Source organism: Nomascus leucogenys, chromosome 18 (genome assembly GCF_006542625.1).
Source record: "Nomascus leucogenys isolate Asia chromosome 18, Asia_NLE_v1, whole genome shotgun sequence".
NCBI lineage: Eukaryota > Metazoa > Chordata > Mammalia > Primates > Hylobatidae > Nomascus > Nomascus leucogenys.
Genome location: NC_044398.1, coordinates 93,299,461 through 93,315,918, shown reverse-complemented (window position 1 = coordinate 93,315,918; position 16,458 = coordinate 93,299,461). Strand labels below are relative to the sequence as shown.

Here is a 16,458-nt window from a genome sequence, read left to right as displayed (position 1 = left end):
AAGCTAATCATTTTTTTATTTTTTATTTTTATTTTTTAGATGTAGCTTCACTCTCTGTATCACCCAGGCTGGAGTGCAGTGGCACAATTTCGGCTCGCTGCAACCTCTGCACCCCCAGGTTCAAGCAATTCTCCTGCCTCAGCCGTCGGAGTAGCTGGGACTACAGGCAAGTGCCACCATGCCTGGCTAATTTTTGTATTTTTAGTTGAGACAGGGTTTTGCCATGTTGCCCAGACTGGTCTCAACCTCCTGACCTCAGGTGATCTGCCCACCTCGGCCTCTCAAAGGGCTGGGATTACAGGCGTGAGCCACTGCTCCTGGCCAGCCAGTCATTTTTTATTCATCAATTTAAATCATTCTTTATTCTACAAAATATTTGAAGTATAAGATTGCATATAATATAATAAAAACAGAGAAGAGCATAGGACATTTTACAAATTAGGTCAAGGATAATCAGAAGAAAAAAGAGTGATAAGAAAGAGGGAGCAAGTTAGAATGCAAATAAACAGGCCATAGGTTCCTTTGTAATTATAGAGCCTTCCAGGGGGCTAAAGCTAGGAAGAAAAAAAGAAGACTAGACCCAAATAGTTAACCATAGGCTCCTGCAAATTGTTATGGTTTTTATTTTTATTTTTTCATGCTAGAAAGATGATATGCAGGGAATTCCAAAAATAAAGGGAGAATTACAACCTGTTGGAAAAGAATTATAAAATCATGGGTGACAGAAATATTGGAAAGTTATAATCTACCACACTCTCCATTTCACCTTTTGCCTCAGACAGATGAGATTCCTGCAGCTTTATTAATCTTGTTGATGTGGTAGCAGCCTTAAATGCAATTGAAAGTCAATTGAGGATATTATCTTCACATGATAATTCAATAAAAAAGCATCACTTAAAGGGTAGAGGCAATAAAATAGTAGATGGATAGATGGTTATTTCCACTAAAAGTAGTTTTCTTCAGCTCATTTGCATGTAACTTAGGCAGTAGGTGGATGTCTCAGAAGGGCAGGCCAAGTCATAAGGCTCTAAGCCTTGTAACACTCTAGAAAGGTAAGAAATATTATGTAAAATAAGATTTCTATTCAACTTGATTGAGGATATGAAAATTAGCTGACTGAAGCCATTTTATTTATGGTATAGATTTGCTATAAAATCAACAGAAAATAATTTTTAAAAATGAATACGTCTCCCCCTGAATGTATCATGGGGAAGAAATTGCCTATAGACACCAATGAACTTAAAACCCTTTTCCTCATAAGCAAATATTTTCTGAGGGTTAAAATAAGTCCAATAATACCTCTTGAATAGTAAACATATTATTATTTTAAAATTGTTTTCCTAATGAAGCTACTTATAATAATAAAGAGCTAGGTTGACAGCAGGCCACCTTCTTATTAGAGTATGACTACTTAACACAGCTAGAGGTCATCACAAATTCCAATTTAATGAGTTTAATGTATAACAAGAAACTAATATGTCTGAACTTAACTTTAGCTATATTGGATAATTTAAAAGCTGGAAGGAATGCTTTCTAATGTATTTGATAGTGCAAATATATTAAAAAGCAACAGGTAACACAACTTAAGTAACACAAGATGTGCTCCAAGAAATCAATGAAACAGCAACTGAAATTTATTTTAAATTTAGCTTGAGTAATAAACAATATTATGCCCCTGAAATAATAGCAATTTAATACTGAGTTGTATCCAAAAAGGAAATTAGATAAATAAATGATTAGGAGATTTATAAGTACTTCATATTCAAGAATAGACATAAAATAATTCTCCGAGTTGCGTAGTGTGTCTTATTGAAGGAGGATCATTGTGATGAGTAAATGGGCATATACATGAAAGTGTTTGTTCGTGTGTGAGGCACACAATATACAGACAATATATTCAGTGGAATAGCTGTTTGATTCCAGGATTAAAGCCAGAAATACTGGGGCAACAATACGCTGTCCATGGTTCTGAAAAGGGCATGCTGGTTTTTGGAAAAGCACATTTATTAATCTGGTAACTTCTATTTCTCTGCAGGCTGTGAAAACATTATTTTTAAACATTAGAAGGGACCATGACTGAATTATCCTATGGGCATGTAAGAATCTGTAAACCTGCAGTGAACTTTTTTTGGTAGGTGCATCCTTGTCACTAACACGTTAGCCAGAAAATCAAGTGGAAACTGATGAAGCAACTGGTCCCAGATGTCTCCCCACTTGGAATAGACCACATCTGTTCCTTAACTTGTGAGCACAGGACAGATCAAGGGACTCTGCTGCAGTAGTCTTGTTTTAGTAAATTAAGTACCTATGAGTGCCCCGAAGGGTTGCTATTCTAAGATACCACACATGTGAATGCACACACACGCCCCAGAACAAAGAAAAACATTAGAACATCGTTAAAGCAACATCTACAGTGTCTAAGGAGTGACCCTGAAATAGTTTAAATAACTCTCTATTACATCTTCTAATGGCTTAAAACAGATTCAACATTTGTCCATGAAGGAACTGCAATCAAGGAGATACCAGGTCAGCATTGCTTTGGATCAAAGAATCCAACTTGTTTAGAAAGTCTTCGGAATTAACTAGATAGAAATATTACAGGAGATGCCATCTCTGTCCTTGAAGAGCCACTGGTTACATTTTTACACAAAAGCTTAGAGGCATTACTTGCAAGTGCTTCTGATGTGAGTTAATGGAGTTTGCGGAGGAGAGAGAATAGGAAATAATGAAGAGCAATACAATCAGATTTTGAATGTTTTGGCTCTTCCAGATGACTAAGCCAGTGAATGGAAAAATGTAGCTTAGCATGGTTCATTATGACTTTCAAAATCTGTAGATAATGACCGTAAATAAGGGGGTGCACAGTCAATCAAATAGGGATGTAATTTAGTGACTAGGAAAAATATTAAGCCTACTGTGTAAAAACAGCTTTGAAAATAGTTTCCTCTGGTTACAATTTATTTTACTTTTAAAAAATGCAGCAGGAAAAGTGTGGAGAAAGAGAGGTTTTGCTAAATTTAGCAAAATACTTGACATTTTTATGGAAATGTTTTACAAATGCAAGATAAAAATCTAGACAAACTGGGTTGAGGCCAGATTCAATATTCACGACCCATTTTCATGAGACAAGCCAATTGATATTTTTTTCTCTCTGATTGAATTGGAACAAGAGTTCTCTCTAGCTCACTAAAGAGATACAAGACTTTTTTTTGTAAAAAGAAACAATTTCTTTCCATTTTGATCCATGAACTCACTTCCTCTAACCCTTTCTTAACTTCCAGGGCAAAGGATTCCTGCCGAAGAGTCTGCAAGGGAATGAGGGGAAACATGACTAGGAGTGACTAAAGAGTGAATGTCCACCTAAGAATTATTAAGATTCTGCATGTGTTGTCAATATTAGCTGGTTGCATTGTTCCTGGCATAGTGAGGCTCTCTTATTAAGGTATGAGTATCTGAATCATGTCAGACAGAGGGACAAAAGGAACATAATGAGTTGTGTATTTGTCAGGGTCCACATTACTCCAACAAAGGTTACAAAAATTGAAGCAACTAGTGCAAAATCAAATCCAGAGAGTGGCAAGCATTTTAACAGCTTAAATGGATTATCAGAAATGAAGACAGTAAATCTATAGCGCTCTGAATGTAAGGCAGTGTCCAAAATCCAGTTAGTCAATATTTCACTGAAGAGAATGAAACACAAAAGTTTCACTGGATGTTAACACTACATATAAACGAAGACAGTGGAAGAATAAGACAATGGGCTTGGAGTTGGTGTCCACAAATTGATTTCAGTTTACAATTTGCTTTAAGAGATAAAGTTATTTTTGTCTCTGGAAAAATATAAGAAAGTTAGTTGACCTTAATATAACTGTTTTCCCAGGGTGGAGATTTCTCAAAGAACTAAAAGTAGATCTACTGTTTGATCCAGCAATTTCACTACTGGGTATCTACCCAAAGGAAAAGAAGTTATTATATCAAAAAGACACTTACAACATGTATGTTTATCAGAGCACAACTCACAATTGCAAAGATATGGAATCAACCTATGTGCCCATCAACTGATGACTGCAGAAAGAAAATGTGTTATATATACATTGTGGAATACTACTCAGCCATAAAAAAAAGAATGATGCAATGTCTTTTGCAGCAACTTGGATGAAACTGGAGGCCATCATCCTAAATATTTGCTAGTCATCTAGCAAATAAATGACTGTTGTTCTTTGTGAGATGGAGGATGGGTACGTAGATGCTGAATAAAGGTTTATGGGCTGATTTAAATTAACTGTGGACCGACAGGTTTATTTTTAAAATGTTTTCAAGACTCTAAGCAATATAGCTATTAATTTACATTCTACAGAGTCAAGACCAGTATCTGAATATGTGATCTTATTTTTTTAGCAGCTTTTTCTAAGCTTGAGATAAATGAAAGATCTGAACTGAGGGATGGGTTTTTCAGGAATGGAAAATCTAATACTCGATGTTCTCACTTCTAAATGAAAGCTAACCTATGGGTATGAAAAAGCACACAAGTGGTATAATGGACACTGGAGACTCAGAAAGGGAGAGGATGGGAGGGAGATGAGTGATGAAAAATTACCTACAATGTACCCTATTTAGGTGACAGTTACACTAAAGGCCCAGACTTCACCACAATATAATTCGTCCATATAACCAAAAACCACTTGTACCCCTGAGCTATGGAAATTTTTTTAAAAATTAAATATATAATATTTTGCCCCTCTCAGTTTTCCTCCAGAGATTCAGGTTTGTCTTAACCTTCCCTAATTTGGGACAAACCCACTTATATGGGAGTTCCAAGGGGGAATTAGTGATCTGAATTTCATGATATTCAACAAGATAGTTATGGTCAAAAGTCATTTATGATAACCAAACAGTTAACACAACACTTTCCTTTAAAGACAAAAATAATGCTTTACTATGTTCCATGAAGTTTTGACTTTAGCCAGCCTACCCAATACAGCCCAAGTGCTAGAGAAAAGCAGATGATAGAAAACATAGCTCTTCCTTGATTTAAAAAAAAAAAAAAAAAAAAAACCTTTTATGTAAAAACATAAATTTATGAAATGGTTAAAAAAAATCAAAAGAATTTCCTTCTTTACAGACTATTTGGCTTAATGGGCAGTCACATTTAAGATATGATTCGATTAATTTTAAATCAGCATATACTTTTCAGACTACTTCTATTAGCAGAATACTGGCATAAATCATCGTGCAGTCATCATTATTTTCACTCTTACATCTAGTAAATAAATGACTGCTGTTCTTTGTGGGATGGAGGATGGATACGTAGATGCTGAATAAAGGTTTATGAGCTGGTTTGAATTAACTGTGGACAGACAGGTTTATTTTTAAAATGTTTTCAAGATTCTAAGCAATATATCTATTAATTTACATTTTACAGAGTTAAGACCAGTATCTGAATATGTGATCCTATTTTTTTCAGCAGGTTTTTCCAAGTTTAAGACAAATGAAAGATGTAAACTGGGGATGGAGGGGAGTGAATTAGGATGTATTAGTCTACTCTCACGCTGCTATAAAGAACTGCCCAAGGATCACTTGAGGTCAGGAGTTTGCTATCAGTCTGGCCAACATGGTGAAACCCCATCTCTACACAAAAATTAGCCAGGCATGGTGGTGAGCACCTCTAATCCCAGCTACTGGGGAGGCTGAGGTGGGAGAATCGCTTGAACCCAGGAGGCAGAGGCTGCAGTAAGCCAAGATCACACCACTGCACTCAAGCCTGGGCAACAGAGCTAGACTCCATCTCAAAAAAATAAACTGTCCGAGATTGGGTAAATTTATAAAGGGAAGAGGTTTAATTGACTCACAGTTCCACATGGCTGGGGAGTCCCCAGGAAACTTACAATCATGGCAGAAGAGGAAGCAGGCATGTCTTACATGGCGGCACGTGAGAGAAGTGAAGCAAAGGGGGAAGAGCCCCTTGTTAAACCCCTTATTATAACAATAATAATATAATAAGAGCCCCTTATTAAACCGTCAGATCTTGTGAGAACTCACTCATTATCACAAGAACAGAATGAGAGAAACCATCCCCATGATCCCATCACCTCCCATCCGATTTCTCCCTCAACAGCTGGGGATTACAATTCAAGATGAAATTTGGGTGGGGACACAAAGCCTAACCCTCTCATAGGATAATTCAAATGCAGCATCCTCTGAAATATGCTGCCATGGCCAAACAGAACTAAACAAGTTCCTTTCTGGTCCCATCCTCTGAGCAAACAAGATTTCCTACAATTCCTTATAGGAAAGCAAAAGTCACTATGAAATTCACACACCTAGAAAAGCAGAAGGTGAGACGGTGCCATTACTTCTTGAAACCATGACACTGATTCCCGTTTCCACAAAGGGCACAGAGAAGTCCACCACTTCAGAACGTTCCTCATTGATGGTGAGTGAACCAACCGCCATGACTGCCCGTTGATAGACCACCTGGATGCAAGGCGAAAAAAAAAAAAATGAACAGTACCTTTACTTTTCCTGCCAACATTCCTGAGGACTGCAGGCCCTTTGTCTGAATAAGAGCCCAGGGGATGAAAAGATAACTTACTTCACCAATCATTCCATTCCACACGTTGTTAACTTTCTTGCCATGCTTCCCATTGGTCACCAAGTAGAGGTCATAAGTAAATTTCACAGTTCTGGAAAGCTTCTTCAGAATATCAATGCAGAACCCCTTGCAGCATTTCTTCACGTTCATGCCCTCATTGGTTGAATTGCTGTAGAGAAAAATCCCAAGACCACAGAATGTTAGCACTGGAAGGTTTGTTCACAATCATTAGCTGTACTCGTCTCCTATTTTTCAGATGAGTAAACTGAAGTTTAAAAAGGGGAAGTGGCTTTCCCAAGGACACACTGTGAGTATATGACAGCAAAAGCAGAAAGTGTCCTTAATTATAGCAGTTATCATGACAAGAGCTAACACTTATTGAGTAATTACTATTTGCTAGGCACTATCCTAAAGGCTTCATACTAATTGTTGAATTAATCTCCATGACATTTTCTGAATTAGGTGATATTTGTACACCCATTAAACCGGTAAAAATTACCAACTTTTAAATTTTTAAGAGTTTATAACATATACAACTTTAGACTAGAGTTTAGTCATCAGATCTAAACTGAGTCATGAAAACTTATTAGAGAATGGAAGAGAGGAGGATGTGAAATTCTCAGAGAAAGCAGGGTTTTGCTTCATTCTGTAATTACAGAGGCTTGAAACCAAAGGGGACAAGTGAAGGTACCCGGAGAACACCTCAGCCAAGAATCAGGAGACCTGGGTTCTATTCCATGCCTGATTTTGTGCACTGAACTTCTCTTGATAGAGCAAAATGTTACATGAGGGCTCATTAATAACATCTTCCCTACCTACCTATGTGACATGTAGTATAAAAGGAGACACTTCTAAAAGAGAGGTCCTTGATCAGGTAAAAGCCCTATTAAAATTTAAGCTATCTTAAAGGCTACTGTATACTCTACCAAGGCTATACTTACTGTTTTGTACCAGCCACCTTGCTGTATTCACCTGAACAAGACATATTCAAAGGACACCCACGCAAACCAGAAAAATAGCTTTAAAAAGAAAGGAGGCCGGGTATGGTGGCTCACACCTATAATCCCAGCACTTTCGGAGGCTGAGGCGGGTGAACACCTGAGGTCAGGAGTTCAAGACCAGCTTTGACAACATGGCGAAATCCTGTCTCTACTAAAAATACAAAAATTAGCCAGGCATGGTGGCAGGCACCTATAGTTCCAGATACTCAGGAGGCTGAGGCATGAAAATCACTTGAACCCAGGAGGCAGAGGCTGTACCGAGCCAAGATCATGCCATTGTACTTAAGCCTGGGTGACAAGAGTGAAGTGAAACTCTGTCTCCAAAAAAAAAAAAAAAAAAAAAAAAGGAAAGAAAACAAAGAAAGGAAACACTGGTCTATCCAACTGATAGCAAAAAGTACTTAGACAATTCATATAAGATCAAGGCCTTTCTTCTGGGCAATATGCTTGATTAACGGACATCCCATTAGCTCAACACTGTCTTTGAGTTATGCATTTCATGAATATGTTCTCTGTTTGAATATCCCATTTTTGGCAAATCCACACATTGGAGTCTTACCTAAGCACTAAAGTGATGTCTATGGAAATCCAACATCATCACAGGAAAATTCTTATGCTTCCATGTCATATGAAAAAAGTAGGTTACACAGTAGTACAAACAGAATAATCACAGCTATATAAAAACAGATGAGCTTATGAAATAAATGTATGGAAAACCAATGAAATATGAAGCATAGGACAGGTGCAGTGGCTCATTCCTGTAATCTCAGCACTTTGGGAAGCCAAGTTGGGTGGATCCCCTGAGGTCGGGAGTTTGAGACCAGCCTGGCCAACATGGAGAAATCCTATTTTTACTAAAAATACAAAAATGAGCTGGGCATGGTGGCATGCACCTGTAATCCCAGCTACGCAGGAGGCATAAGAATAGCTTCAACCTGGGAGGTAGAGGTTGCAGTGAGCCAAGATCGCACCACTGCACTCCAGCTAGGTGTCAGAATGAGACTCTGTAGAAAGAGAGAAAGAGAGAAAGAAAGAAAGAGAGAAAGAGAGAGAGAAATAGAGAGAGAGAGAGGGAAAGGGGGCGAGAGGGAGGGAAAGAAAGAAAGAGAAACAAAGAAACAAAGAAAGAAAGAGAAAAAAAGAGAAAGAGAGAAAAAGAGAGAGAAAGAGAGAAAGAGGGAGGGAGAGAGAGAAGAAAGAAAGAAAAAGAAAGAAAGAAAAGGAAGAAAGAAAAAAAGAAAGGAAAGAAAGAAAGAAGCAAGTTATTTTGGAACAGCGAAAAACATGTTTTCTTTTTTGTATTTTTAGGGTTTTTCCCCAAATTATCTAGTAAGTACATACTACTTATGTAATTGACAACACACACACACACACACACACACACACACACACACACACATCAAACAACATTGATTTATATGATATACATCATCTCTATATCCATGAAGGTGGGCAGATTTGACAGAACAATTTTTTTAAGAGACACGCTCTTGCTCTGTTGCCCAGGCGGGGTTGCAGTGATGCGATCATGGCTCACCGCAGCCTGGACCTCCTGGCCTCAAGTGATACTCCCACTTCGGCCTTTCAAAGTGCTGGGATTACAGGTGTGAGCCACCATACTCAAGCTTGAAAACATAATTTTGAGTAACAGAAGTGGGTTGTAAATGACGCCTGCTTATCAATGCTTTCCTTTATCTCAGGATCACAGACTGCCTGTCTTGAATCACTCTCTTCACCATTGCACCCCACCCCCACATCCTGTCGGTGACTTGTACTCAACCACTCTGCTTCTGTCAACCCAGACCACCATAGAGACTTTACTCTCTTGCCTAGAGGCTGGATGACCTGCTGTGATCCACCATCCTTAGTAGAGGGGGTAGTAGGAGGCCACATCTGTGTATATTTACATGTGATGATTAGTGAGCTCAACACTGTACAGTCATGGGGTATGTGCCAGCTCCATCTCCACCAATTACCCAGAATGGAGGGGGTTGGGCTAGAGTTAAAACTGCCACAAATATGATAGAAATGTGTCCTAAGTATATTAAAGTTGATGGAATGTCCAGATACCATTTCTTTCTTAGTATACATGGCTCTGAAAAATGTGTCAAAATCGAATTCTCTTTTTCTTTCTGGTTGCTGTTGGCCATGCACTGATGCACTTTCCCTACCTCTGTTCATTTTTATCACCTTCATTCTATGTTCCTTCCCTTCTTCCCCTATCACGGGCTCTTCCTTCACCTGGTCAAGATTTCTGGAAGATTAGACAGAAGTTTTAGATACTCCAGGTTTAAGATTCAGGGTCACAGGCATATAGTGGCATTCTTTGGTCTCCCTGGAAACCTCAGCCAGTTTATGAGTTATCTCACCCATATCCCTGAACATGAGGTGTATTTCTAAATACAAATGATCACTGATGCATTTTCACCCAACAAGCACCCACTAAGTGCCTACTGTGCACAAGACATGGAACTGGGCCCTGGGGACACAGGATGAAAAAGGCACGCAGCAAATGCAATAGTTGAATTTATCACAGTAATTATGGAATTGCAGACCAGCTTGTAATTGGGAACGTCTGTTGGTTCCTATTACAGCCCTTGTGTGGGTGTGCAGGGGATGTGACTTAACTACACAGACTGAGAAATGGTCCCCATGTGATCTCTCTTAGTGCTCCACCACCACCCAAGAGAGGGAATGACTCATAAAAACAAATATGGGGAAAGGGATCCAACAAATTGTCCAGTTTACCAGCTCTACAATTTCCCAGTATAGCCAGTGGATGTGAGCACAGCCATGAGAGTCAGAGCTGTGTCCAGGTCCTGGGTTGGCTCCTGTCCACCACGCAGACTCAGACAAATCTCATCCAGCACTTAAAAATAAATTTCCTTTCTTCTCACCAACGATTTGACAGTTTGGGAGCTTAATTGACAGTATGGCCATTTCTCGCTACACATCAGGCCAAATGATTTTTCCAATTTTCTCTGCATGTCTTTATCACCCAACTAACAGACCAGAAAGGAAGATTTCTCAGCTCATTTCCTGTTACCTGGTATTCTTAGAAGACCCCACCATTCACCAGAAGTGAGAAACAAAAAAGTTTCACACAATCATGTTGTCTAACAGGAATCCTTCTTGCAACTGATCAGCCTGCCTCAAAGACATTCCCTATAGGAAATGCAATTGATCTAATCTTCTTTAATGTTGGGATTAGTGGATCCTAGCAATTCTCTATTGCTCTCATGAGTCAAAGAGTTTCATTTCATCTAGACACACGGTAAACTCCTCACATCCCCAAGTGGAAGAAGGAAAGCTGCAAGCTGCTTTCTCCTCACAGAAACCAAAAATGTGAATTTGAACCTGTTAAGCTGTTGATAGTCTTCAGTAGAAAAGTCAATTCTTTTAAAGACAGCAATTTATTTTTATTTCTCCTCTTCATACAAATGTGACTCAGTACTTGGGGATCTACTTGTTTTCAGCTCCAGGGCTTTTGATTTTAAAGACTCTAAACTCCTATTATTGATTCTGGAGCACAAGGGGCCTCAGGTGATTGCCCTATTGAAACACAGAGAGTATTGTTATCATAGAGGAGGTGTCCCACTGAAGTTAGACTCTGCTTTGTGCCAGCCACTTAGCTTTCTTCATTGGGCCAAGTTCTGCTCAAAGAACACCCACCCAACTTAGAACATCCTCTGACAACTTTCCCACATCATCCCCTCTGTCCTCCTTGTAACTCATCACTCTCTAGCATTGCACTGGGTTTCCTTCTGTTTCCCAAACTCCCAAGTTCCTTTCCTCTGCAGGGCCTTTGCACCTGCCATTGCCTCTACCTGGAAGGTTTGCCCAGATCTTCACATGTCTGGCTCCTTCTCATGCTGTATATATCACCTTAAACCTTACCTGTGTGAGCTAAAGTAACCCCACATACCCCAGTGTGCTCTCTTCTCACACCACTCTCTTCCTATTCATCACAAGGTTTATTACCACATGGGGTTGCCCACTTCTTCCTGGTTGTTTTCTAAGCATATACGTTCCATGATAGAAAGGTCCTAGTCTTTTGCCTTCCCTGTTCATCCACGTATCCCCTGTGCCCAGCAATGTGCCTAACATGTAAACTGTGCGTAATGCACATTCACTCATTCTGTATTAAAACAATTTTATTTATAACAATTATGTCTGTGTTATTTCACTGTAAAGGAATTCAGCAAAAATCATTAAAACATTCATGACCCCAAAACATGGTCTGTTTCACACAATTATGAATCATGATGAATCATGAATCATGAATCATGGGATGTACACTTGCCCTTCCTTGGTGGGCCCCACCTGTTCCTCATCTCCAGGAGAATGGAGGCTGGGGGACTGCTTATCAAAAAAAAAAAAAAAAAAAAAAGCTTCATCCCAGGGAGCCACGGTGGGGACACTGGAGAAAGCAACGGCCTTTTTAGGAGGGCCATATTTATCTATTCCATGATGTATTCAGGATTTCAACTTCAAAGAGGCTGACATTTGTGACCTCACTGATAAAATTTTCTCCAAACCAAAATAGGCCTTCATAATACATTTAGAAATTACATATCATATCTTTAAAATCCTGATCTCAAGGACTGAGATCTGGGGACTTGCGTCTTGTGTGATAATGGCTGAGACTGGAGTTTGGAACGGGGAAGTAAAAATCTCTCCTCCTAGTCATGAAACAAACATTGGTGTGTCATGATGTGCCTTTGTAACTGAGGGTGCAAATATTAATAAGTCACCTTCCCTATACGTAGGTGGCTCAGAAGCCAGGGAGAAGACAAACTATACACTGTAAAGACAGGTGATGAGGGTAGAGAGAGATAGACCCAGGTACTGTGGAAGTAGGAAGAGCTAACCCAGCTTGGGGACACAGGAGCTACGCTTAAAGGATGAGTAAGAATTAGGTAAAAGAAACAGATCAGAAAAGACTCAGAAAAAAAATAAAGTTTCCATCCAACAGCAGGGCTTTTTTTTCTGTGAGTCTTCTGTGAGGTGGTGTTTTTGCTTTTGTTTGCATTAGGAAATACCAGGATCAGGGCCTCGGAGTTGGCCGTGGAGGTTTCTGTGTCCCCAGAGGGTCTGCAGATTAAGGGGACCTCATAATGGACAATGCCAGCTCTTTCTTCAATCACAATAAAAGGAGAAATGACACCGATGCAGTGCCTGCTAGCTGTTGCTGAGCTGAGAAACTGCCAGAAGTTCCATTTGCATGTGGATTGTGTCAGCAAGTAACATGCAAGGTGTGTGTTCACTCCCAAATGGAGAGACATTTTTAACCTTTTTGAGAAGCATGGATCTGGGATCTATAAAAGAGATGGAAAGAAGAATGCGTGGGGGAAAGGGAAGGGACAGCCAGAAAAGTGGAAACAGAATAATTATTTTTAAAAAGACTAAAGGAAGCCGGACACAGTGGCTCATATCTATAATCCCAGTGACTCAGGAGGCCAAGGTGCAAGGATCACTTAAGGCCAGGAGCTTGAGACCAGCCTGAGTAACACAGTAAGAGTCCTGTCTCTAAAAAAAAAATTAACTAAAAAATGACCCAGACATGATGGCACAGGCCTGTAGTATCAGCTATTCAGGAGGCTGAGGTGAGAGGATTGCTTGAGCCTAGGAGTCAAGAATGCAGTGAGCCGTGATCACACCACTGCACTCCAGCCTAGTGGACAGAGCAAGACCCTGTCATTATATTAAAAGAAATAATGTTTTATATATTTTTAACATATAAAAATATATGTTTTATACATTTTTAACATATAGAAATATATGTTTTATACATTTTTAACATAAAATAATGTTTTATACATTTTTAACATATAAAAATATATGTTTTATACATTTTTAAGATAACAGGAGGGGCATATTTATTTATTGCTTGATGTATTCAGGATTTCAACTTCAAAGAGGCTGACATTTGTGACCTCATTGTTAAAATTTTCTCCAAACCGAAATAGGCCTTATTTTTATGTTTTATATATACATAAAAATATGTTTTACATATTTTTAATATATAAATATATTGGTTTCTATATTTTTAATATATGAAAATATGTTTTATATATTTTATAGATAAAAATATAGTTTACATATAAAATATATATAAAATATATTTATATGTAGTGAAATATATAAAAATGTTTTATATATTTCAATACACAAAAATGTTTTACATATTTCAGTATATAAAAATGTATAATGTTTATATATTTCTATTTTCATTTATTTATTTATTTTTGAGTCAGAATCTCACTCTGTCACCTAGCCTGGAGCGTAGCGGCTCAATCTCGACTTAACGCAACCTCCACCTCCCAGATTCAAGTGATTCTCATGCTTCAGCCTCCTGAGCAGCTGGGATCACAGGTGCTCACCACCATACCTGGCTAATTTTTGTATTTTTAACAAAGATAGGGTTTAGCCATGTTGCCTTGGCTGGTCTTCGACTCCTCACCTCAAGTAATCTGCCCAGCTGGGCCTCCCAGAGTGCTGAGATTATAGACATGAGTCACTGTGTCCAACCATATGTATTTTTAATATATAAAAAATACAATGTTTCATATTTTTAATGTATAAAATATGATGTTTTACATATTTTTAACATATAAAAATACATGATCTTTTATATTTTTAATATATAAAAATATATGATGTTTTATATAGTTTAAATATATAAAAATATACTGTTTTATATGTATAAATATATAAATATATAATTTCTATACATTTAATATATAAAAATATGTTTTGTATTTTAATATATTAAAATATGTTTTATATTATTTCAATAAATAAAAATGTTTTCTATATTAAAAATATAAAGATATTTTTTGAATATGTTTGTTCAAAAATAAATAAATGAATAAATTAAACTAGAAAGACTGAAGGGGAGGATTGATTCAACATAAGGGTTAAAAACATGTCTGTGGAGTCAGTTGGACCACTGTTTGAGTCCTACCTCTTCCATTTCCTAGCTGGATGGCTTTGAACATGTTTCATAATCTTCCCATAACTTGGTTTTATCATATTTACAATGGGCAAAACTACCCACCTCATATTGCTGGTGGAATTAAATGAATGCAAGTTTGGCACATCTCCAGGAATTTATCTAAGTCTTTTTAAAATTGATTATGGTATTATACCTACTATAATGGAGTGTATTTTCTATGACATTTTGTGATTCAAGTACACATATTGTTACTATCGATGATCCATGCTATTTCAAAGGGTTGGGCACATGCAGGCGATAGCATTCCTGCCACTCACTTGATTTTGACGAACTTCCGACATGGAACGGTGTTCCTCACACACGTCTCTGTCAGGGGGTCTATGTCTTCTACGATGACGAATGGGGCCTCCTCCAGGGTGACGATGCTGAGATGGTTGTCATCCGGCTCACAGTCGGAGAAGGACTTGTACCTGGGCCACACGGCGTGCCTCAGGCTCAGCGTATGGTTCTCCCACTTGCCCACCTGCAGCACAAACACAAAGACACAGCTGTGCTTTCTTCCGCCGCTGATTTCTGGAGAGGCAAATCCTTTCCCTGCCGGGGACATCCATCCATCTCAAGGGCCTTTCTGCCACATATCTCAACATATGCATATGCATCTACTTCTGTGCTAAGACAAACAGGCATAAAGAGAAATAAATGGGGCAGTTTTCCATCCCAGCCCCGCTCATCCCCAGAGGACTCAATCTGCATCTCTGGAGGCAGTGCCCAGGCACTTATACCTTTAGAGCCCCGCAGGTGGTTCTAACGTTCTGCCAGAGTTCAGGACCATGGATGGCAAGGAAACGGCATAGACTTTTAGAATCAGAGAGGTCTGGGTTTGATTCTCCAACTGTACCACTTACTAGCTGCACAACTCTAGGCAAGCTCTTAAACCTAAGATCTTCTGTTTTCTCATCTGTATAATGAACACAATTCCCCCTACTTCCTAAGCATGCTGTGGGAATTCAATAAAGCAATGCATGAAAGGCAAAAGCACAGCGCTAGGCACAACATAGGGACTCCATATTGTTTCTAAGTATAAAGAAGAGAAAGTGAAAAGGAGAAAGAAGAAAAAGGTGCTAAGATGAAGGAAAAGAGAAAAAGGGAGAGGAAGATGAAGCTGGAGAGTGAAAAGAAGAGGAGTAGGGGTTGAGACAACACAGAGGAGAGATGGAGGAGGTGGGGAAATTGAAAGCATCATTTTGACCCCAGATACGGTTCTATTTAAGTTGCAAATTAAGGTGAACTTTTATTAATCCTGCACAGAGGGGAGACTGTCACTCCTTAGCGTACATCAAGACCTGTCAAAACAGAATCGATTGTATTCCCTCGCAGCAGCAGTCGGCATCTTAGTGCAATCAAATTGAAGGCTGTATATTTTGAACCTTAATTTTATTTGACAGCTTATTGGCACTATTCACATACACGCTGGGAGGAAGCTGCGCCCGCGCCGCTCTTTCTCCCTTCTCCTCCTGCTCCCACACGCGATTGCTTGACACCACAGGTCACCACTTTATTTGTAATACCAACCTCGAGGAAAACACCTCGTCTGAAAAGCTAAGTGCCAAATCCAGGCTTGACTGTGTTGACATGACCCACTCACCTCTCTTCCTGTAACATTTAAGTATCACCAGAAATGAATCTCAAACCCTTAAAGAGAATTCAAACATGCCGGACACCAGGAGAGGTGACAGGGTGGGAGGAGAGAAAAGAATCAGTGCTCTCTAAGATTATCTCATCATATGGGCTGGAAAATTTTTGCTGGCTATAAAGAAACATTTCCTGTGGCTAATTACAAAATTGTCCAGCATTGCTGATACATTTCTTTTTAAGATACGATGGTGAGTAGAGCAATTTGGTTAAAC

General features: G+C 38.8%; 1 protein-coding gene across 3 annotated transcripts in view; it reads right to left on the bottom strand.

Moving 5' to 3' along the window:
* Window positions 1–16,458, bottom strand: part of GRIN2A (glutamate ionotropic receptor NMDA type subunit 2A) — a 424,347-nt gene that overhangs the window by 80,808 nt on the left and 327,081 nt on the right. For all 3 annotated transcript variants that reach the window (XM_003269267.3, XM_030797992.1, XM_030797991.1), the window contains 3 exons: window positions 14,869–15,074; window positions 6,593–6,761; window positions 6,321–6,474 (listed from right to left, as the gene is read on the bottom strand). In XM_003269267.3, the coding sequence (XP_003269315.1) occupies window positions 6,321–6,474; window positions 6,593–6,761; window positions 14,869–15,074 (529 nt within the window). The remainder of the gene's footprint in view (window positions 1–6,320; window positions 6,475–6,592; window positions 6,762–14,868; window positions 15,075–16,458) is intronic.